This window comes from Hydra vulgaris, chromosome 09 (assembly GCF_038396675.1).
Source record: "Hydra vulgaris chromosome 09, alternate assembly HydraT2T_AEP".
Taxonomy (NCBI): domain Eukaryota; kingdom Metazoa; phylum Cnidaria; class Hydrozoa; order Anthoathecata; family Hydridae; genus Hydra; species Hydra vulgaris.
Window position 1 is genome coordinate 44204439 of NC_088928.1, and position 25442 is coordinate 44229880.

Here is a 25442-nt window from a genome sequence, read left to right on the forward strand (position 1 = left end):
TTTATTTTTTACAAATACTATAATGGGCACTGCTCTAAAGAGCCAGCGTCTCTTAAGTCATCTACTAAAATTCATTCTCATGTTACTCGTCATTCAAATAAGTCTCATCCTTTTTCTGTGAATGTTATTAAGTGCTCCAAAAACTCTTATTCCTCTAGTTTTTTTGCTCCAGCATCACTTTTTTGGAATTCGCTTCCTTCTTTTTGCTTTCCTGATTCATATAATTTGCATAATTTTAAGTCGTCTGTCAATCGTTATCTTACTCTATAAACTTCATCTTTTCTCTTCCAGTAACTTCCAACTCTTATGCTGCTTGGAGCTTTGTTGGAAGCGAAGATGTTAAAAAAAAAATTAGTTATTTTGATTTAAATTAGTTGTATTATATTTAAATGCATTACAATCTTTATATGGTTCTGGCGACAAGATTATTATGATCTTTTTCCAGATTCCAAGTTTTTATTACACGTTATGTAACCAATGTAAACTGAAAGATGAAATAAAAAAAGGAGTTAAGGAAAAAAGTATAATAAAATATCAAGATAAAAGTAAGATGGCTCCAAGAGAAATTATTATTCTCAACTTTGTATTCAATTAACAATTTCTTTGAATTTTACTTAAATAATTTTGCAGAAATATGTTTTCGTCCAATAGATATTATCATCCCAGGGTTTTCACAATTTAGAAAAGTTGATATTTTTAATCTGAGAATTGCAATTTTCAGCGAAATTATAGAAAGTTTAGATACGGATCAGTTTTCTTCTATCAGAAGAGTAATCTCTTGACGCTGATGGTAAAAAAAATCTAAGAAAGCCTAATAAATTTGCAACATATCTAGGTGACATATATTTAATGCTGGGCCATACCTTGGGGTGGGGGGAAAAAGCGTCTAACTCCCTTGGAAAATTTTATTTAAAATTAGTCGGGAAGTTTTGACCCTAAAGTTGGACCTTTAGTTCTTTCTTGGGGCGGCCCTAATTTAATGTTGATAACATTAACAGAAAAAACAGCTTTATAAAATTTTTTACATAAATTGTAAGCTAATTGCAGACAAAACAGTCAACAATTACACCAACTACCAGATGTAAAACTGCTATCGACCATAAAAGAGGCCATAAAATCCTTTACGGAAAAGCCTAGGATAAAGCCTATTTTTGAAAATAAAGTTGTATTCAACCGAAATTCTATTGCAGGTGAACGTATTGCGCGGGAATCTTTGCAGTATCTCAATATCCGAAGAGGCTCTGTCTAACCATATCAACAACAAAAAAACAAAAAACAACCCCAATGTTTGGCACAATAACATTATCGTTAAATCTTTCAGAATGCATCGTGATGCATCTTCGCTGAACAACTTTTACTTCAAATCGGACACCAAATTTTAATTTAAAACGGAAACAAGCAAAGGAATTAAAACCTTCGAAAAAATTTTTTGTGTGCATATAACTGCTAAAGTTTTAAATCAAACTCTGTTTATATTTCCGAACTAGATTTATGAAATGCAAATCAAAATATTCAAGGCAATCTAACTTGTATATATATTTACTTAACGATTATTTTTTAAGAAAAAATAACCCAAGAGAGACAAAATTAAGTTACTTTTTATTGTTTAAGTAAGCAATATTTTAAATTCGGCGTATGTTTTTAGCGCGTTTTTTTAAGGTTGTTTTCCTATTTTACTAAATATTATAATTGAAATTTTAGTTTAGATGAGAAAGTTTTTATATATTATTTAGCCATGGATACGACTAATATTCAAGTTGGTATAAGAATAAGACCTTTAATTCGCAGGTATAATGAATTTGTTAAGTTAATTTTTCCTAGTTAAAATTTTCCCAGTTTTCTGACTATGAACTTTTTATTACCAAATTATCAAATTTTTAATAATAATCAAATTTTTCCAATGTTCAACTATTACTTCAAGTTGACAGGTTATATATCACTCTAATATTTCATTCATTTTTTAAAAAATTAGGTTCAATTTTACAAAAAAAAAACAAAACAAACAAACAAAAAAACAACATTAAATTGTTTACGATAAGAAATGAGTTTTACTCGCAAATATACTTTAAAAATTACTAAAAGCTATATATACAAATATATACAAATTGGTATAACAGATGAGCTTATCTATTTTACCTATGTGACATGAAAATTTCAAATTAATAATATACTAGGTTAGCGATTCCACGGCTTAACAAAAAACATTTGACGTTTGACAAAAAACACGTAATTTTCATAAACTTTGCTCTCTTATATCTTTTCGTATGGTTAAGCTAGCGCCTTGAGGTTTTTTGCATCAGTTAGTGTTACTCAATCTCTTTCCAACCATATATAGAAAGTACTAAGCTTTGTATGGCTTCATTTATATATTACCCATATCTTGAGACCACTTTTCATAAAAAAACTTGTCGCGGGAACGTTTTTTTAAAACGAAGCTTTTGAAGGTAAGGATTCCTTAGAACTTAAACACATCTAATTCTTATGAAACTTTCCGTATTTATTAAGAAAAGGACGAGGAATCTAATGGAATCTGGACGTTTTTTAACATTTATACAAAAAATTTTAGTTCTCAGCGTTTAAAAACTTCAAGGTTGATTTACATAGAAAAAAAAGTGTTTTTGAAAAACGTCCAGGTGGAAATTGCAAGTTTAGCCTTTCCTCTATTTAAAACAAGTCTTTATTTAAGTTTACCTAAAGAATTGGTACTAAGGATTTGCATATATAAATTATGTGTATATATATATGCTTTTCTTCGCGTATTTAATGACGTTATATGTTTTGATTTTTGCGTTTGTTTTGGTTAAATAATGAAAATTATATTGAAAGTGAAAGTATAATTCTTAAAATTTTAATCAAATGAAAATAAATCTTTTACTTTTTCCCAGGTAAAAGGTCTGCATTCTTCAAGAAAGTTAAAATCTTGATTTTTACTATTTTAACTACAGGTTGCTCTTATTTAAACTGTTTTTTTCAAAACAAAAACCTAAAAATAGTATTCAACAGAAGCTTACGAAAATGGAGTTGTGTAAGAAATTCTTTATTTCTTTTTATATTTGCCTCTATTTGTTTTTTGATTAAATACTATGAAATCTTGTAATAATTACTTTAATTCCTTTTTTTTAGGTGTTGACATTAACAGTAGTCTCACCAAAATGGTTGCTCCATCTATAAGTCAAGAAAGTAAGTCAAAATTATAAATTAGGAATACTGTAGCACAACTTTTTTTCATTTTAATAATTCTATTTATTGAAACCAAAGTAATCCACCCCTTATTTTTCTTTATGTCACTTAAATTAAGTTTACTTTTAATTTTAGTCTCTGACACTGTTTTGGATTATCTAAATATTAATGGAGGCATTGTATCCCTCAAAAATCCAGATTTGGTTTTAACCAATCGCCATTTTTTACAAATTTGTAAAGAAAAAGATAAATTTAACTTGACATGGCCAAATCTTTCAGTATTTTTTACATCCTTGTTTAAATACCCTATATCTAGAGTTATGCTGATCAAGTGCCTTCAAAAGTCAAAAGATTTCATTGCAAAATTAAATCGTGCCAAAAATTTTGATTTAACAAAGTATTTTTTAAGCTCTGCTTTATCTTTTATTGGTGCTTTTCCGGATGTTGTTGATTTGTCACCTTCTGATGCTTGTTCTACCCCAACTTCTATCCACAATAGTGAAATTGTTCCAAATCAAATTACTGTTTTTGTATCTTCTGATTTAAACTTGCAAATTGCTAATGATGATTTTTTGTGTTCTGTTACCCCAAACTCTGTTGTATACACCTCTTTAGGAAATGATTCTGAAAATTTTCTTCTTGATGCACAAGTTAATGAAGTGAATCTGCCAGTTTCCAGTTTGGATAAAAAACTACCTATATTATCAGATGATTTGACCTATCAAATAAAAAAATACAAACAGAGAATTAATCATCTTAAATTACAAAATAGACAAATTAATAAAAGATGTAATGAATACAAAAGAAAATATCAAGCAATCTTGTCGAAATATAATGTCAGAAATGTCAATAAAAGAGAAGTTAGAAAGGATTGTAGGATTAACCAATTGTTGCAAAAAAATATTAGATTAGAAAAAGAAATTGATTTGGCTAGAAAACGTTCACAATCAGATCGACATAAGGCATGGTATTTTAAGAAAAAAATTGAAAACACTGTTTTGAAAACATCTGATGAAACGAATGATTCAATCTTAATGGAGAGTTTAAATTACTTTGAAAATCTTTCAGAAGAGCTGAAGGAAAGAGTTGACTTTTTTGAAAAAAATGTAATTGATGTTTTTGAAGGAGGTAGATATAATAATGAAATTCGTTCAGTATATTATGACCTTTTAAGTAAAAATGTTTCTGTTAACAATGTTGAATCTGTTATCAGAACTGTACTACAAAAAATGGCTGGAATTTCATGTGGCACACTTCCAAAAAAATCTTTGGCTGCTGAATTTTTTAGTGAAATGAACCTTTTATCAAAAGCTCAGGTTAGAGAGGCTATATTGAATAGTACACACAATGTTCTTCATACAGATGGCACAAAGTATAATTTTAGAGAGATTGGTAGTTTTCAAGTCACAACGTCATCTGGAAGCTACACGTTTGGGATAGAAGATATGTTTTCAGGCGAGGCACAATCTTATTTTGGAGAGCTAAAAAATTTACTCACTGATATGTCTCAAATATTTTCTCCTGAAAAGGAAAACTATGAGGATGATCTTCGGAAGCTTATTTTTTCGTTCAAATCTTTGATGACAGATCGCACCATAGTTAATTCATGTTTTTTTAAGCAATTTAAACATTGGAGAGAAGCAATTTTGCCTTTAGTTGTTGAAAACTATGATCGACTTCCTTTAAATGAAAAATTAAAAATTTCTCAAATGCATCATGTTTTTTGTGGCTTACATGTTATCCATAATTTAGGAATATATGCAGAAAAAGCAATCATAGAATGGGAAAAAGTGGTTGAACAGGAAGGTAGTATTCATGGTGGTTTTATAAATTCTCAAAACTCACGTACCTTTGATATTTTGTATGAACTTTCAAAACTTACAAGCTATAGACATGGCGATCAACGGAACGGGAAAGCTGATGAATGGAGGGCATTTTTGCGTAAAAAGTTTTCTAAAAATTTTATGGTTTCATTTCTGCATCATCGGTTTAACATTATATTTTTACTTGGTGGAGCAACGTATTTTCATAAAGATCATCTTAAAGAATTTGTTTTTAATCTTGATGGTTCAAATTTTCTTCATGAATCAATTAGGCATGATATTGACAACATAATTTTTCATGCTTCAACCAGAGCTCTGGGAATTTTTAATAAACTGATATCAGGACCTCTTTTTCGTATTATTGAAGAAGAAGGTCATATTTTTTCTTTGAATACTGTTTGGTCGCAAATGTTTAATTATTTTGTTTGTTGTTCTTCTGATGCATCAATAATGTTAAGTGGTTCTACATTTTTTGATGTCAAATATCTCACTAAGGATGAATTGTTTGATTGTTTGTTTTCTAATTGTAATGACCCACTTTTGGATGCCTTAACACAAGAATGTCTTGAAGTTATATGTTGTTCGTGTTCGGTTATGATCCAGAGTCAGTTAAGAGACCAATTGCCTGGAGGGAAATATCACAATCCAGACGTTGATGTCCTTGAGGAAACTCAAAACTGTCCACGTACTAACGTTGTGTCTGAACGTGACTTTGCTTCTTATGACCGCAGGTTAAAAATGAAACCTAACATGACAACAGTAGCTGCAGCTGATGTCATCATGTTTAACAATAAAAAACAGCTGATTGGATATATGGGAAATCCCAGGAAGAATTGGCAAGGCTAGTTTTACTAGCAAGGCGAAATAGAAAAGGATATATCAGAAAGTACAGAGAAAAAAAAGCAAATATATTGCAGTACAAAATCGATGAGATGGACAAGCGCAACTTAGAAAAGGAAATAAAGGAACAAAAGGCAAGCGAAGAAAAAGAGTTTTTGACAACAGAAATTGGGAGGGATGGTGGTTTAATTTTGTGTAAAGAGGATTTGGAGCAAATCTTAGGTACTGAAAATGAAATTGTAATGAAGTTGCAAAGACAAATTAGATTTCGAAAAAAAGTACTACAGCAAAAATTTCCAGAAAAGTGGCTACAGTTAGGAGAAAAGGTAAAAGGTGAAAATTACAAAAAATTTGGTATAGAGGCATTAAAAACAAACCTGCTATCAATTTTTAATTTTTTAAAAGATGCTCCAGAACAACGAGCAAATACAATAAAATGTTCAGTCATCAGACAGAATAATGAAAGACAAGAAATATTGTTAACATTAAAACAAAAGGTCAGATTAGAGGGTGACACTAGATTATTAATGGAAACTAGAAAAAAAATTAGAGCAGGCGCATCAAAGGGAGGGGTTCCAAAGTTTTTAGGAAAAAGAATTAAACATAAAATGGTAGATGAAGGTGGTAAGGATGTATGGTATTCAGGGCTCGTAGTAAGTGTTTTAGATGACAATGAATTTGATGACGAATGCGAGTTTGAGATACTATATGACGGATTTGAGGATAAATACGATATTGAGTTAGTCAAAGAGTGGAGGATGAAATGTGTTGTGATAGAGGGAAAGGCTGATGGTTATGTGGAGGGCGAAGTTCGAAAAAAACAAAAATGTTGTTAATATTTTTTTTGACAATGTCAATTCAACTTCAGTTTATTGCATTTATGTTTGTTATTATTATTATTCAATTTAATATCTTTATGTTTGTAATTTGTTTGGTCATCTGGAGCGGTGTTTGCGCACCCACAATTCTATGTATATTTGATTTCTGTTGGACCTCTGCAGCCATGGCAACATACTGGTAAGTCATGCTTTCTATTTTTGCGCTGATGTACCGTTAATATATGTATCCTTTTGTTTAGGTATGTGTGAGTCATTATATGTATATTTTTGTAGGTGCATCTACAAGCCATTATATGAATACCTGTCTTCTGTTCACCTCTGCAGCGGTGTTGATCTACCGATACGTAATTATTTGTATGTTTGTGTTTACGCACCCGTAAGTCATTATATGTATGTTTGTGTTTATGTACCTGTCAGTCATTTTGTGTATGTTTGTGCTCTGTTGGACCTCTGGAGCGGTGTTGACTCACCCTTAAGTCACTATATGTACGTTTTTGTTTATGTACCGGTTAGTCATTATGTGTATGTTTGTGTTCTGTTGGACCTCTGGAGCGGTGTTGACGCACCCGTAAGTCACTATATGTATGTTTGTGTTTATGTACCCGTCAGTCATTATGTGTATGTTTGTGTTCTGTTAAACCTCTGGAGAGGTGTTGAAGCACTCGTAAGTCACTATATGTATGTTAGTGTTTATGTACCGGTTAGTCATTATGTGTATGTTTGTGTTCTGTTGGACCTCTGGAGCGGTGTTGACGCACCCGTAAGTCACTATATGTATGTTTGTGTTTATGTACCCGTCAGTCATTATGTGTATGTTTGTGTTCTGTTGGACCTCTGGAGCGGTGTTGACGCACCCGTAAGTCACTATATGTATGTTTGTGTTTATGTACCGGTTAGTCATTATGTGTATGTTTGTGTTTATGTACCAGTTAGTCATTATGTGTATGTTTGTGTTCTGTTGGACCTCTGGAGCAGTGTTGACGCACCCGTAAGTTACTATATGTATGTTTGTGTTTATGTACCCGTCAGTCATTATGTGTATGTTTGTGTTCTGTTAAACCTCTGGAGAGGTGTTGAAGCACTCGTAAGTCACTATATGTATGTTAGTGTTTATGTACCGGTTAGTCATTATGTGTATGTTTGTGTTCTGTTGGACCTCTGGAGCGGTGTTGACGCACCCGTAAGTCACTATATGTATGTTTGTGTTTATGTACTCGTCAGTCATTATGTGTATGTTTGTGTTCTGTTGGACCTCTGGAGCGGTGTTGACGCACCCGTAAGTCACTATATGTATGTTTGTGTTTATGTACCCGTCAGTCATTATGATGTATGTTGTTGTGATGTTATTGTTGTGATGTTTTGTGTTGATAGACAACTTGGCTTACCTTCTCGATGGTGTCTATTGTTAAAAATGATTATTAGTTTGTTTCGTTACTGAAACTTGCTACTTCTAATCATTCACTAAAAGCCAAGAAATAAGTTTTAGAATAAAAACATTTTTTTATGTTATTTTCATTTTTTTTATCTTAGGCGTTTTCATAGGTTCGCATAAACAATCTTAAAGAGTAAGTTTCTTATTTCATACTTATTTAGTTTTAAATGTTTTTAATATATATGTATTTTTAAAATGAATTAACAAAATATTTTTAACACGTTATTGTGTACCTGTGTTTCTAATAATAATATTTTTACATTTTTAGATATAATTTCTGCTGTTATACCTGCCTATTGCAGTTGTAAGTACTCCAAATTTCAGAAAGTTCATTTGCTGTAAGTTATTTTCATTAAAAATTAAATTTTAACTTTATTGAAGAATCTTCCGTCTGTTAAATAGGTTATTCTGAATAATTTTGACAGATTTCGATGCCCTTTTGCAGTAATTTACTGACCGGTCTGTAAATTATACAATAATTTCAAAATGATGCATGATTTGGATTCCATGATTCCTTTATGCATATTTGTATGGTGTAATTATAATATAACCCCAAATTTTATTTTCCAAAACTAAGTAAATAAGTGAAAACCATCAGTCTGTAAAATAGATGATTCTGATTAATCTCGTCAGATGAATAAAAATGGGACCATTATGAAAAACTTCGAGTCAAATTTAATAACGGTTGAAAAATATCAAATATATTCATAGTCGGTATGCCCAGTTGGTTTGTGTAGCCCTTTTGCAGTAATTTACTGACCGGTCTGTAAATTATGCAATGATTTCAAAATGATGTACTATTTGGATTCCATGGTTCCTTTATGCACATTTGTATGGTGTAATTATAATATAACCCCAAATTTTATTTTCCAAAACTAAGTAAATAAGTGAAAACCATCAGTCTGTAAAATAGATGATTCTGATTAATCTCGTCAGATGAACAAAAAAATTTTGGGGTATTTTATTTTCTTATAGTTGTTGGATCACTATGGAAAATTTAAAGTCAAATGTAATAATAGTTTAAAAGTTATTCTAAAGTTAATATGACACCAAAACTAAGTAAATAAGTTAAAACCCACAGTCTGTAAAATAGACAAATCTGGACAATCCCGACTGAATTAAATAAAAATATTTTGGTATTTTATTTTCTTATAGTTGGTGAATCAATATGGAAAATTTCAAGTCAAATGTAATAACGGTTCAAGAGTTATTCAAGAGTCAATATGACACCAAAACTAAGTAAATAAGTAAAAACCCTCAGTCTGTAAAATAGACAGTTCTGGGCAATCCCGACAGAATTAAAAAAAAATTTTTTTGTATTTTATTTTCTTATAGTTGTTGAATCATTATGGAAAATTTCAAGTCAAATGTAATAACGGTTCAAAAGTTATTCAAAAGTCAATATGATCCAAAAATACTCTCTTTTTCGGTGCCATAACGCTGCAAATTTTCCATACTTAAGCCCTATACCTTTCGTCAAAAAATCATCGATTTTTGCACTACAAAAAACTCAATAACTTTGGATCCGCTTAACTTCAAAGGTCGAATGACCCCTCATTTTTTAAGTCAGGTCAAGCTCTATACGATGATATAAATTATATATGTTTTTTTAGATTATAAAAAAATCGTCTGGAATGGCTAACTAGGTTCTTATTTATCATTAGAAAGGGCTTCAATACCGAATTTAAAGGTCAGCAAACCACCAAAGTTATGGCGTTATAAGTACCTATTTTTCAATAAATAGATTTTTTGAAGAAATAGTAGTCAAAATTGAATTTTTCTAAAGTAAAATCATTAGTACTTTGTCAATCCCTATCTAAAAAACTATATCTTGGTATCAAAAGTTAAGCGTATATGAGGGCTATATTATTACATTAGTCACTAGTCAACGGGCATATCCAGGGGTGTTAGACAAGGCACCACAACCTTTATAAACCTCAATAAATGCAAGTTTCATCCATAAAAGAGTGTATTTAAATGAAGTTAGTAGTTATTATATATAAAAAGTTGTTTTTATTTTACACCTTAAGGAAATATTAGAGTTGCATCTAAAAGTTAGGGTAGATATGGTGGTGATGGTTCAATACACCTTATGAATATTTTTTTAGGTAAAACTACTACAGGGTTCATGGTACTCAGGGAAAACCTGGAAAACCAGAGAAAAGTTTTTAAAATTTAAAAAATCAGGGAATACCTGGAAAAGTCAGGGAATTTTTCTTTAAAATCTCTAAAATCAGGGAAAACTCAGGGAATATTTTTTATTTTAATATTTCTGATTGAAATTACTTTACAGTATCCAGTTTTTGAATCTTTTTTAATATTGAAAGTTGCTCACTACAGTGGTTTTATAACATTTATAATATATAGTAGCTATATGTTTAGATAAATGGACTACTGTAGTAACTATTTGTTTTAGGAACCAGTATTCGGTTGCGAAAGTAATATATCCTTCAACATAAAAAAGGAAAAATATGTACTTTTTATCGCACGAACCCAGGGAAAAAATACTTAAAAATATAGGAAAATCATTGAATTATCAGTGAAAACTCAGGGAAAATGGATTTTCAAAACTGCCATGAACCCTGTACTATAACAATTACAACAAATGAAATTTGTTGTAATTGTTTAATAAAAAGATATTCATTACGATTACAAAATAAATATTAGTGGTGTATAGTTGATATGATACCTCATATATATATTTACTTAACAATTATTTTTTATGAAAATAATCATATCACTTTGTGTAACTGGAGTGGGAGATGCTCCCCCATCTTTACACAAAAAAATACATATTTCCTTAACCTAAAAACAAAGAATGTTTCAATATTATAATTATTTTTATCATTATAGAATGTGAAATATTATTAAAAATACACTAAAAATTTTTACCTATTTAGAAATTAAAATTAGATTATATTTGCGATAAGTTTCCAAAATAATATTATACATACAACAATATAAAGTAATACAACCCAACATTATAAAGTAACATTATACAACTGGTATTGAAAGTCTACTATAACTAGAATATTTCATATAGCTTAATGGAAAAATAATTAAAAGCTAAAATAAGGTTACTATTTTAAAATAAAGAATTTATAAAAATCTCATTAACAAGAAATAATATTTGATTACATTGAAGATGTATTTAAAAACTAATTTTTTAGTTTTAGCTTTTAGTAAATGATTTAAATTAAAATTCCAATAACAAAACTATATATTAATAATTTTTAATGATAGACACCACGTGGAACTAAGCCGTTGCCATCAAAAATTTTATGTGAGTTTCATAACTTGCAATGCCTTTTCGCTAGTCACAACACTTAAAGTATCTGTTTTGCAAGTCTCATCACTCGCTTTATACCTTTTTGCAAGTCACATTATTTGCTGTATCTATTTTGCAAGTTTCATCACTTGCCATACCTTTTTCAAGTTGAAAGTCTTGCAATATCTATTTTGGCACTATTAAATATTACAATTTTGAAAATAATACACATTAACATTAAGAGTATATTAATTCTCCTGAAACAGCATCAGCAGCAAGCTGGATTTTTTTCATGCAATAATTAACAGCTTCAGAATCTATCTCGTTTTTTTTCCAGTAAGAAATACTATGTAATGTTAATTCTATGAACAAATACTATGTTATGTAAGAAATACTAAAATTTTTTTTACTTTTTCTACTCTACTATCATACGCGACAAACTTAGATTGTTGAGTATCATACCATTAATGGCATAATTTTCTACCTACAATTCTCTCAGACAAATCATCATCTAAGTCATCAAATTTCTTCATCTATTATAATATTATATATTAGATAGAATTTTGAAAAATCATAAGTTTTACACCGCAAATTTGGAATGTGGAACAAGAAAACTTAAAAAATCACGCGTTAAACATTTTTAATGACAATTCAACTTATTAATAAAATTTTAGTAATAAGTTGAATAAAAATCTATAAATAATCTTTTTTATTAGTTATTTGTTAAGATGAATACTTTTTAAAGTAATAATTCAACTGAAAACTTGATTTGAAATGTATTTTCAAATTTTGAGAATGGCTATAAAACAAATCAAACTACGCAATATTTCATTGTTTTTATTTAATATCAAAACCGCAGAATATATATATTCTTCCGATACATAGACAAATGCTTTAACGAAAAAACTAAAGCTTTTTTGTCTGACTTCCAGGACTTCACATGAAAAAAATTCAAACAAAAAATCGCCCACCTTTTCCCTTTTAAGCACTTTTCGCACTGGTACGCTTTTGTGTGATCCCCTTACCATACCTGCATACATAATTTTTGGATACCCCATGGGAACCAATTTTCAACCCTGAATATCGCTCTCGAAGGCTTGATGTTGAATATGCATAATTGCTCTTGTTAATAATGTGTTTCAGTTTTACGAGTGAAAAATTTTGCGCTGGGCGATTTTATTCATCACATGCATTAATATACTTTCTTGGTGGTGGGTATGTAAATCTAGCTTTTATCTCTTAACAGCTATAAAAATTCAGTTTAATGGTTCTAAGGTAGGCTAATAGTAAGATTTTCTGAACTCTGCAGTAGTAGTAGTAGTAGTAGTAGTAGTAGTAGTAGTAGTAGTAGTAGTCGTAGTAGTAGTAGTATGGCTCTATCTGTTGACCAGACTCCCACCCCTTCTTTATCTATTAGACTGGAAACGATATATTTATAATAGATCGTTTCCAGTTCAGGTTTTTGAATGCTGGATCTTCTTGACTCAATTCATGAGTTTTGTTTGTATCTCTGTTTTTATATTTAGGCTACTCATTCTATTATCTCCTAATGAGGGTACAGCTCTAAAACTCAGTTTTATGGTTCTGAGGCTGGCTGGTAATCAGGTTTCCCAAAACTCTAAAGTAGCTCTATAGCTCTCAGAGAGAGCTAAGAGAAAGTAGCTCTATAGCTCTCAGAGAGGCTGATTCCATCAACAACTATAAAATATCAGATTACTAACAGTGCCATTTCGCACATGTATACTATCCCTGTTTGTACTTTTGGTGTGTATTGTCGAGACCACTTCACTCTATCGCCTTTCTCTTTGTTCTATATCGCTCTCCTTCATCTCAAGACTACACTCTTTTCGATGTTATTTCTGATGAAATCAACCAAACCCTTTCTCTTTATCCATCAGCCAATATCGTTGTTATTGGTGACTTTAATGGTCATCACACTGAATGGCTTGGCTCTAATGTATATAGTATAAGACAATATTTTGAAAGAATAGCTGCTAACCATTAAATAGCTAGTTATCAGTTATTTAAAGAGAACTGTGTAAAATAGATTATTAAACTAAATATTTTATTATATAGAATCAGGGATGCGGAGTCCCAAAAAGGACTCCAGATTTGAAAGTCACAAAAAGATTACTTTATCCTAGTTTTTGGTATCCAGGAGCTCTAAAAATATAAATAAGTTTATGGACTACTAATAGGAACAAAGTTAAGACTTTTAGGTTAGAGGAACAATCATTTTATGAGCCTGGAGTCCTTAAGTATAATGGCGGCAAGGACTCTGGGCTTGAAAACAATAAATTTCAAGTCTTTAAATCTCATGAATTTTTTTCTTGTCGCAGATCATAAGTCAACAAACATGTTTAGAGCTTCTGGACACTACAGACTTGGAAAAAGTAGAGATATAAAGCCGGAGTCCTTTTGGGACTCCGCATCCCTGTATAGAATTAAACCAAAGAATGACAATGGCTGTGTTAACTATTGAAATTAAATTTGGCCAAAATCATTTTGTGAAATATTTATTAACGAGTAAAAGCCTAGTTATAATGAAAAAATTTCTACATTGTCTGGAACATTTGATTAAAACTAATTTGACTGAGAAAAGTTAAAGCTTGCTATAATGTTAATCAATGTTTAGAAAATAATTCAAATTAAATCAGAAACTAAAGATCAATACAAAAGCAAAAAAGAATTGAAGAACAAAATAAAAAATTTACTGCATCAAGCTTTGGTACAGTTATTAACCATAGAAATAATACTCCTTCAACTTCATTGTTAAAAAAGCTTATAAGAAACTGTGATAGTAGTTTACAATCACAAGCTTATTTGTGGGGTATTGAAAATGAAGATATTGCTTATGAAAAGTTTAATGAAAAAGTTAACTGTGATGCTAAAAAATGTGATCTTGTTATAAATCCTAAATGCCGTGGCTGGTTCTAGCACTGATGAGTTGTGTATTAAGACAGCTACATAATAATTAAAGTGCTCTTTTTTAAAAAAAAATCTTTGTGTACAAAAAGCTTGTACCAATAAAACTTTTTGTATGGAAATAGTAATAGACAGCAAAAACTAAAAATCAAACAGTTAATTTTACCAATGTCAAGGTATCAAAGATTTTACAGAAAAGAGTTAAATTGACTTTGTTCTATACAAAAATATAGACTTTTTTGTGCAATCAATTAAATTTAAAAATGAAAACTGGTTCAATAAGATTTACCTTGTTTAAATACATTTCATTTTCAGTTTATGATAAAAAATATTTGAAAGGATTTAAAAGTATGTAAAAGTTATTATAAGAAATTAATATTTTTTTTATTCTTCAATATTTTCTTTGTTGGGAATTGCATAAAACAATAAATTTTTATGTTTTATTTAGTTGCTAAAGCATTTAGGTACACAACATGTAAAATCCCGACTTCTTTTTTTTGTTTGTTTTTTAGTTGAAAAACATTGTTTGGTGCACTTGTTGTTATCTTTTCTCTGAAGTCTTAAATAGTGCAATGTTTACTCCAATAATATAGTTTTTAAAATTTGAACTAAAAAATTTAAAAGATGTGAAATAAAAAATTTAAAAGATGTGAAATAAAATATACCAAAGTCTATTGGGACAACCTGAGTTCTTTCAATATTTTACTCGACTTATTTTTGTTGTTTACTTCAGCGTACATACAAATACCACAATGCATTGCATTTATGGGGAAAGGTCAATTGACTGCCATTTTGTTTACAGTTTGATGACTATTTTTAATCTAAAATATTATTTTCATTATTTAGAAAAGCAATAATAGTAATAAATTCAAAGGAATTGTTATTTTTATAACTTAACTTTGATTATTAATAGTGTTTAATGTAAACAATGATGGTAAGAAATTATATAAGATAGATCAATCATCCAAAATGGGATGAAATGCGAAAAGCTGCTGATACATATGGCATATTTAAATTTGCTCTACATCGGCATATTGCTAATAAGCCAGCTCGTCAAAAATGATATCAAATAGTTACACAATATTATTTATGTGATTTATGTAATCCATAATAATTTTCGTTTAATTTTAGATTTAGTAGTAGTTGCCAATTTAATAATATATACTAGTTTTGCCCTACTTAAGTTTTAGAACAATTTATTAAATTTGTATAAGTGTTTAAGAGTATTTTATAATTTAACACATAGTTTTTTTTATTACAGTTTTTTTTTTTTTTTTTTTTGGTGTATGGGTGTGTAATTTGTATGGACATGTAACTTTTTTAAGATTTTAGATGTCTGAACAAGTTTAAATGATAAAATGCCTTCATTTTTTATCACTTGTAAAGCTTTACAATTAATGAATAACTCCTGCTTTTTCACTGTCCCACTTTACCCTAGCCATTTGCAAAATGTAGAAGTTTTGCTAGCCTAGAGTTTCGTTACTTTGGTTGTCAGCTTATTTTTAGAAATTTTTTTTTGTTTTTCTGTTTTCTTACATCAATAAATTTGATGTAAGAAAACAGAAAAACAAAAAAAAAATTCTAAAAATAGGAAACTTATAAAAAATAGTGTTAACTATGACTAGTTTATCTGCAACTAGCATTTGTTTCTGAAGTGTACCTATATGTCTTGCTCTACCCTACATATTTTTTTGTCAATTTAAATGCAGAATTTCTTATTCCTGCCCTAGGGCCACTGTCTTTTCTTTCTAAAAACCTTTATTTATACTGAACATCTATCCAACCAGAGAGGATTCTAGGGGGGAGGGCCTTACACACACATGCCCCCCAAAAAGTGATTTTCAAGTTATAGTTGGGTTTTTTTTAGGAATGTAGTCGACTAATCAGTTATTTGACACAATTCAGTTCAGTCAGGTGAGTTTTTGTTTTGAGGACTTTTTTTTTAGGAACCAGTCTGTACTTTGTAAGGATTCACCCCCCCCCTTATTTTATTTGTAGAATCGCCACTGTATTCAATATCTCTATAAATCTAGAATTAACACGTATTCTTGCGTACTCTTACTCCTTCACTCCTTTTTTGAGCCAGTACAGCTGCACATGTTCCAAACAAGTGATTAGACATTGTTGTTATATTGTAAAAATTTGTTGAAACATTTAAATACTTATCAGTTAAGAGTATCCAGCATTCATTATTCTAGGAATGAAAAAATTTAACAGGTTTACATCTACATCAGCTTATTAGATGTAGCTAGGCAACATAAATTTTCTGCTAACCTTTAAGGAGATTTGTGTAAGAGGTTTCAACAAGACAGTTGCCGTATGTTTTTTTTACTGGTTATATTATCAAAAGGAAATCTAATATTCTGTCTCATGCATGGAAATTTTAGCTCTTGTAATCTGACATCTCTGACAAATAGTTTAATTCTTTGTTAGACATTTCCATTACTCCTGTGCCTAAAGTTATTTTTAACTTTTAGTTATTTACAGTTTTATGGTTCAGGCAACATCTTTTTGACAGTCTTGGCAAATTGTTCTAAACTCTTATCTGTATTGTTGATACTTTTTTATTTAGATAAGTGCTTATCTAAATCTTGTTATCCTGTCTGCAAGAGATAGAAATAACAGCATCTGTTATTTCTATCTTTAGAATATCTGGAAATCTCTCTTACTCAGCTGGCAATTTTACTTTTAAAAAGACATCCAATTAGAATATTCAGGTGTGGTTAGTAATCGACCTGGGTTGATATTTGACCGGGGCCGGGTTTGATAAAATATAGCTGGGGCTGGTTTGTGACTGGGGCTGCATAAACATTTATACTAATATATCCTAAAGTATTTTTTTTTAATTCAAAACTGTTCTTTTTTGTATATATATGCATATATAAACATCATTACCATCATCATCATCATCATCATCATCATCATCATCATCATCATCATCATCATCATTATCTTCTCTTTCGACAAATACTACACCATATAAATACTAAGGTTTATATAAATATGAAAGGATATTGTATGCCAGCATTTAAATAAATAGCAAACATATATGTTTATATCCCTAATATGTATGCATAAAGCGTATCTCAGAAGCTTTTATTCCTTCTGGACTTAAAGTTTATAAGCTTTTATTGCTACTCTTCAATTTTAAATCAAACCTTATTCTACTCCATATTTTTCACCATCTTGAGCAGTTGCTTTATTAATCATTTATTTATCTTTTTTACAAGAACGTCTTTCTTAAGAACGAATATCCTTTTATTATTCCAAGAAGCTAATGTAAAAAGGTCCCATCTAATGTTAAAAGGTCCCATCTAATGTTAAGCTCTGTTATTCTCAGTTTACTAAATCTTGTATCTTATATCAAATGTTAAGTTCTAGAGACTTTTGGTTAGTCCTCAATGTCATTAACTAAAGTAGTCTAAAATTTAATCTTATTAATTATATAATATTTAATAATATTTAACTTTTAAAAAGTACTAATTAAATGGTTCCAATTTTTCAAAACTCTAGAAAACACATGACCTCTATCCTACAATTAGTCTTTACTCTTTTTCAGTTTCTTTATATAAAGGTTTTGAGATTATTAAATTATTTTTTACTAACTGCAGTAATAAAGATATTCTTAAAGGTCTACACTCTTCTTTATTTCAAGTAACTTTAAGGGTACTACAACGTATCTTGTGGTACTCTTAAACCTTTGCTCATGTATTGTTTCTTATCTAAAATATCAATACTCATAAAAATTTAACATCTAAAGTGGCTCTATTTGTTGACGACTCCACTTTATACTCTTGTCTTGACAAAAAATCTTCACTTTTTGATTGCTTAGAACAAGCAGCTGAATTTTAATCTGATCTTTCTTTTGTAACAGCCTAAGGCTTGGTGTGGCTTATGGATTTAAATTCTGGACTTAAAATCTGCAATTTTTGTTAGACAATAAAACTCATTTATTTACTGCAAAAAAATATTGCAATATTGCTGGTATTCCTATATTGATGAATAACAGCCCTCTTACTCTCAGACAAAGTCTAAAAGTACATTGTAAATGTGATGCAATCGTGATGTAGTGGTAGAGCGCTTGCATCAAAAGCAAGAGTAATCGAGTTTAATCCCCACCACATCCCTGGTAGTACCGCGCTCAACTTGCTTCTCTGCGCAGTGGCCTTGGTTGTCAAGGTTCATGTTTCAGAGTTATATAGTTTAGAGAGGGTTATAACCACAATTAAGTAGCCTCCTTGTCTGTAGTGGTGTTTTTAGTCTTGGGGAGGTAAATTAACATAAAAAAATAATAATAAATTAGACTTGCTTTATCTGCTAAGCTTGAGCCACTCTCCCATTGTTGCAAGGTTGCATTTCCATCTTTTTTCTATTAATATCATCATGGTCAATGCTCAAACAAGCTATCATCTCTATTAGGATAAACCAAAACTCATTTCTGCTTGTTTCTTATTTAACAAGTTGCATCTTTTTACTGTATCTGTCCCTTCATGTTATAGAAACTTTTATTAATCCAGTTTTTTTCCTTGCATATCAAAACAACCTTATAACTATTAGCCATCTTCGTACTTTTCTTTTATATACAACTTACAACTTTTCAAGTCTTCAGTTAAACATTTTCTAGTATTTTTACTTATTCTCTAATTTAAAGTAACTCATAACTTAAAAGTGGTTGTTTGCAATGTTGTTGTAAATTAGAGTTTGAAAATATATAAATATATGCCAGTATTTAATAAATAGGAAATGTATGCATAAAATTATAATATATTAAGTATTACACATTTTTTTCTAGCCCAGGCTATTAGCCCCTGCTAAATTGTATAGTTTAGCTGGGGCCAGGCTTGAAAAAAATCTCATTTTTAGCTGGGGCCCTGGTCACTTACTAGGTCTGGTTCTTTTTAGGTACCCAGATACATTTTAAATATCCTTTATTCCAATATTCAAAAGCAATCTGAATTAGATGTTCAACAAACATTTAAATTTTATCTTCATAAATGGTTCAGATTTGGTATTCAAATCTGAACCATTTATGATGTTTGAATACCCAAATCCAAAATTAAAACATCCCGAAAGGTCAAAAAAAAAAAAAGATGTATGTACAGGGTGTTCAAAAGAACCTTCACTTTATTTAGTTTTATTTATAGTTATGACTACGGTATGCAAACCATTTCTAATACCGCTACTACTTTTTTTCAATATTGATTATACCGATATTATTACCTTTATTTATACAAATATAAATTACTTTTTTGCTTTCTTTTTAGCTATAATGTTATAGTATAATAATATAAAGGCTAAAAACCACGATGAATAGGGATTGAGTGGAGAAGTCTTAAAATAAATGTTTTTATGCCTGGAAATATAACTTCCTGGCATAAAAACATTTATTTCAACAAAAATACAAGTAAATGAAATAATTTCAAGATTCCTCAACTAAGGCTGTCGACTGATACCCAGGCACCCGGGTACCTGTCATTGATTACTGCCTGGGTAGCATTATCAAATAACAGGTAAACATTATTTGATGATATTAAACTTCCTTTCATTTTTTTTTTAAGTTTATGTTAATATTGTTTAATTGTTATATTTTGAAATATAACAATTAAACAATATTACCATGTGAAAGAAGATCTTAAAGATGTTTAAAACCTCAATTAGTTTCTCACCATCAGAATTTCTAAAAACATTGACATAACTATCGGAAAGTTAATTGAGTTTCTGATTCAGAAACACACTTATTGCTCCTTCATATTACGTGCAATGTTTGAGGAGTTTTATATAAAATGTCTTTTATATAAAACTCCTCCAGTTTGTTTATCAGTTTGTCATTTGTAAAAACTCTTTCAGAAGATGAAGTATACTTATTTTGAAGCTCAATCAATGAAACCTAAGTTTCAGTTGAGCAAATTATATTTAAAATGTTTTCAGTTTTTTTATAAAAAAATGTACATTTTGTTTGAGAAAAAAAAGGTTTTAAAATTATTTTTTTTTAAGTGGGCTTAAAAAGTTTACTCTAAACTAAAATGTTATAAAAAAATGGCGTTCATCAATTTAATTGTTGTTATTTCTTTTTTATACTTTACTTTTTAAATAATTGCAATAAAAAGATAATATTAATTTCGATGGTGTGCATCTTTGGCACCCAAAACAGTGGGCATGTTAGTATTTCGAAGCCATGATTGGGAGTTGTGTAATCTGGACATTGAAAATAAAATTTAGATAAAAGTGAAAAAGAACAACTCTAAATAAATGAAATCATTGAATAAAAATTTTTTATTGACTATTTATAAGTACAACTTTTATAATTAATGTTTTTAATGGGTACCTGTATTGACTATTTATAAGTACAACTTTTATAATTACTGTTTTAATGGGTACCTGTGTATATTGATGGACAGGTACCTGTGCAAGCATTTTTACAATTTTTACAGCCGTAGTCTTAGCACCTATCACCGTTTTCTCCTTTTCAAGTATTTCAGATGTACCTTTGAGTTTCAATGTTGCTGGCATCAGTTAACAATTCTTAAAGTTAATAGAAGTTAATAAAAAGTTGGTTGTATAAAAATTTTTTGAAAAAATTGTTCAAAAATAGGAGAGGTCTAAACACTGAAAGAATAAATTGCTTTTAACAACAGATGGCATATCTATGACACTATTTGTTAAGAACTATAGACATTCAACTGAGTTACTCTAGTATTTGTAATAATCAATCAAAAATACTTTGCTAATTTGTAAATACCTTGTGCAATCAATAGTTAGGGTAACCAGACATCCTGGTTTTGGGGGGTTGATTTTAGGTATGCTGTTTATGCTACTTTAGCATAGCAAACGCAAGTTGAACAACGCAAAAAGAAAAGTCTTTAAGAGGAAAAAGAAATTGAGGGGAGGGGGTTAGACCACCAAGTATATAAAACTTACATGGGGTTAATTATGTATGCATGGGGTGGGGGTATAAAAATGTACAAGGTGCAACAGGGGGAAGGTGGGGGTTCCAAATCTGGAAATTTTTGCGTACATAATATATGGATGGCCCCTATGAAGATCTCATAAACCTTTAATAGTAATCTTCTTACTCAGGTAAAAAGAATGAAAAAAATCAACACCAAGTGAAAATTTTTTTTTAACATCTTTGTTTCCAACAATGCTGGAAGCAACCACTAATTAGAGTTGGAAGTTACTCGAAGAGAAAAGATGAAGATTGTAGAGCAAGATAACAATTGGCAGACGACTTAAAGGATTGCAAGTTATATGAATCAAGAAAGCAAGATGAAGGAAGCGAATTCCAAAGAACTGGTGTTCGAAGAAAAAAACTAGACGAATAAGAGTTTTTGGAGCACTTGGGAATAGTTACAGAAAAAGGATGAGACTTAATTGAATGACGAGTAATACGAGAATGAATTTTAGTAGATGGCACAAGAGACACTAGCTCTTTAGAACAGTGCCCATTATATTATTTGTAGAAAAGAGAAGCAACATTACGACGATGTGATAATGGTTGGAGGTTAGCTACAAGAGCAGGTCCAACTATGTTTACAATGCGTTTTTGCATCTTGTCTAAAAGAGAAAGAGCATCATTAGAAGATCCACCCCAGATATGGCAACAGTATTCCATACAAGGCCAGATTTGAGATTTATAGAGATAGAGAATAGAATCAAAATGAGAAAGTGTCGAGCTCGATAAAGAGATGCAACCTAGCAGATGTTAATTTTGCAACAGATTTAATAATTAGAAATAATGTAGACAATTAAAATAGTATTTATGTTTCAACTCCCCTCTGTAATTCCAATGCAACTATAGAATTATATTTTAATGTACTGAGGCATTTATTCGTAAAGTAATAACATTTAATAATCCAATTTTTTACAACCATGCAGTAAGTATTAACAAATGTTATTCTTTTATCATATAATATATATATATATATATATATATATATATATATATATATATATATATATATATATATATATATATATATATAAAATATAATATATATATTTCTTGAGCAACGTAGTAGCAATAAATGTGAAAATGTTTTTAAGAAAAATGTGATATTTTGCAATATTGACATGTTTCGTAATTTACATACTACATTTTCAAAAGATAAAATTGCAATTAAACATCTGGAATATAAAATCAAAATTTTAAGACATTACCAAGAAATATTAACAGAGAATATATTAGAGAATTATGTTGGAGAAACCTCCAGACATTTAACAACAAGGATTTATGAGCACCTTACAAGTGACAAGCAATCTAATGTTTACATTTAATTTCATCTGTTAATTGTAAAAATTTAACCAACTATAATTATTTTAAAATTTTGGATATTGCTCCTAACAAAAACAAATTGAAAATAAAAGCACTCCATATTAAATAGGAAAATCCATCATTAAATAAACAAACTGCTTATTTGATGAATTTTTTAAAATTGTTTTAACAAATGTTTAAAATTGTGAAAAAATAATACAACATACCTGGTGTTAGTTTTTGGATACTTAAGTTTTTTTCAAATCTTTAGGTTTTACATTTTCAAATAAACTATTTATACTGCATAGTAATATTTCAAGTTTTATTTTGTTTATACATTTTTATTTTAAAATTTTTTTAAAATAAGAATTTATAAACAAAATACTTAATATTTTATTCCCATATTTAGGATAAATTTTATACAAATTCAGTCAGTATTAGGATTAGATATAACCATAAATGTATGGTATCTTAATAAAGTTGAAAACATTGCTTTTAAAAGCGAAAGTGTAGCATTTATAAAAAGTAATAATATAAATGAGATCAAGATGTTCAATTTTGTTTTTGTATAAACAGGTGGATAAACATTACGTTTAAAGAAATTCAATTTTTGTGTCCTGTTATACATGCATTAGTACATTAAAAGAAATGTATTTTTTGCATCCTGTTATAACAAATTCATTTTGAACTACATCGGAACAAACAGGGCTCCAAATAAACATCGTTTAAATGTTTTCTAAGGACCAAATGGGTATTATTTCAACTATCATCTAATTAGATATCTCAACTTTTACAACATATTTTAAATAATCAATATTTTAATCAAATTGTTAAGGGTAATAACATGTTTTTACTGTGCCTAGAAACAGTGAAGCAAGTGCTTTACTGTTTCTAGGCACGTAAGAGAGAGAGAGAGTAATGCATAAATGTATAGCAAAAGAAACAAGTTTTATAATGGAAATGCATGTTGCTAATGGGGATATGGATCTGAAGAAACTAAGTGTCGTTGAGAAAAATTCATGATGAAACAACATAGATAGCAAGAAAATTAACAAATAGTTCAATGGCATATGTAGCTTGTTTTAAGGGGGAAATTCAATTAATTTCTAACTTCCAGACATAGAGCAAATTCAAACATTTATATGCTAATACTTGTATGATAAGGATGTTTTGCAAAAAGCTGTGATGATTGCAGACTGGAAGCAATAAAAAAAGTTTTTGTTGACTAACGCCCCCTTCCTGCCCTTATCGTGTGAGCAACAAGTGGATAATATTGTTTTATTATTCTCATTTAAGTTTATATTCGTTAATAAATTTTAAATTTCATAAGAAATTTCATAAGTTTGTTTGCGTTCAAAAATTATGACCATATAAAATTTGTAAGCCCCTCAAATTAAATGAGGTTTAGTCAGGGGAAACAAAAATTTTAGATTTTTTTTTCCTGGCTCTAATCTTTTGCAAAGCATCTTTATTTGATATAAGAATAAACATAAATGTTTTGAGTTTACTTAAAACACCAAATCGTTAGCTCCTGAAATAGTTTAATGCTATAAATACCTGCAACTTTTGTATATGTTGTTACTTGCATGCCTTTCCCTAAATTTTTTTACAAAAATTTTGTTCCTTAATGCCTAAGCACTAAAGTAGTAATAAAACATGTATTATCCATATATATGAATGATGCCTAGTTTATTTTCTCCTTAAATTGTTATAATTTTATATAATTCTTCTTTTGTTGAAAACGAAAGGCCAATTTTATATAAAAAGCAAAGTTTTAGAATCAAAGTACGGTACAAACTCTTAAGTCAAAAATAAATTTAATAGAGTTTATCTAATAGCTAAATGTTGAAATTTCTGACTTAAAATATCAAAAAAATATCACAACTAAAGATCATTATAAGAACAGGTTTTTAGGGATTTTAAGTTTGTTTTGCTTTACAGAAGTCTTTACTTTTTGGATCATTTTTATAATAACTTATTTAGCTTTATTTTTTATGGCGACTTGTTTTATATGTTTATTAAATTGGTTACATGGGCACGTAAAATTAGTTTTTAGTTTATTAAATTCTAATTTTTATTAATGCTTTTGTCGCTTCAATTATTAAACTTTATTTAATGTTGCTGTTTTTTATTAGGTGGCGGTTGTTCTATGACTATTGGTCAGCTTGTTCGAAGCTTTTTATTAAAGCTGGATTGGTATGGTACGCTATTTCCAAGAATACCTGTTCCGATTCATAAGGAGATTGAAGCTAGTCTTAGAGCTATAAATTTATGCGACGATCGGAAAGTATATGCTGACGAAAATAAAGAATCATCTAGAGAGCGTCGCTCGTCGCAAACTGATGAGAAAGCTGATCCAAGTTTTGGAGAAGCAGAAAAGCATGCTCGTAAAAGAAGAGATGAAAAGTCTCCTCGTAGAAGTAGTGACAAGACACGAACCTCGAGTCAAGAAAGAAAAGATAAAGATCAACGCCATAGCAGAGAACATCACAGTGAACGTCGCGATAGCGATAGATCGGATAAAAGGTCCTCTAAAGATCATAAAGATCATAGGTCTGCGAAAGAACGCCGTAGTTCCAGAGAGAAATCCCCAAGTCGTCATAAATTGTCAAGAAAGCGTAGCAGAAGTCGTGATCGTTACAAGTAGCAGAAATAAATTAACTAACCAGGAGAAAGTTTGGTGAAAACTATGATTAAAGAACAATTCCCGAAGAATATCGCCTTAAAAATAACTTCAATATTTTAATTACATGAATATTTTAAATGTTATTCTTAAGTTTTCAAGTATACGTTACGGAACAATTCTCGCTTTCATCAAGAGCTACTAGCAAGTTTATTTGCTTCTTAACAGATTTTTTTATGAAAATAATGACTCAATATTTAC

General features: G+C 29.6%; 2 protein-coding genes across 2 annotated transcripts; both read left to right on the top strand.

Annotated features, from left to right (window-relative positions):
* Positions 1–1683: 1683 nt before the first annotated feature.
* Positions 1684–25442, top strand: LOC136084811 (pre-mRNA-splicing factor 38B-like). The gene is made up of 2 exons (XM_065805841.1): positions 1684–1788; positions 24694–25442. Exon 2 carries the CDS (start codon positions 24708–24710, stop codon positions 25203–25205), a length of 498 nt encoding a protein of 165 aa, XP_065661913.1. The 5' UTR covers positions 1684–1788; positions 24694–24707; the 3' UTR covers positions 25206–25442.
* Positions 2604–5849, top strand: LOC136084951 (uncharacterized). Its single transcript, XM_065806353.1, has 3 exons — positions 2604–3025; positions 3124–3180; positions 3316–5849. The coding sequence occupies exons 1-3, from the start codon at positions 3016–3018 to the stop codon at positions 5847–5849; spliced, it is 2601 nt and encodes an 866-aa protein (XP_065662425.1). The 5' UTR covers positions 2604–3015.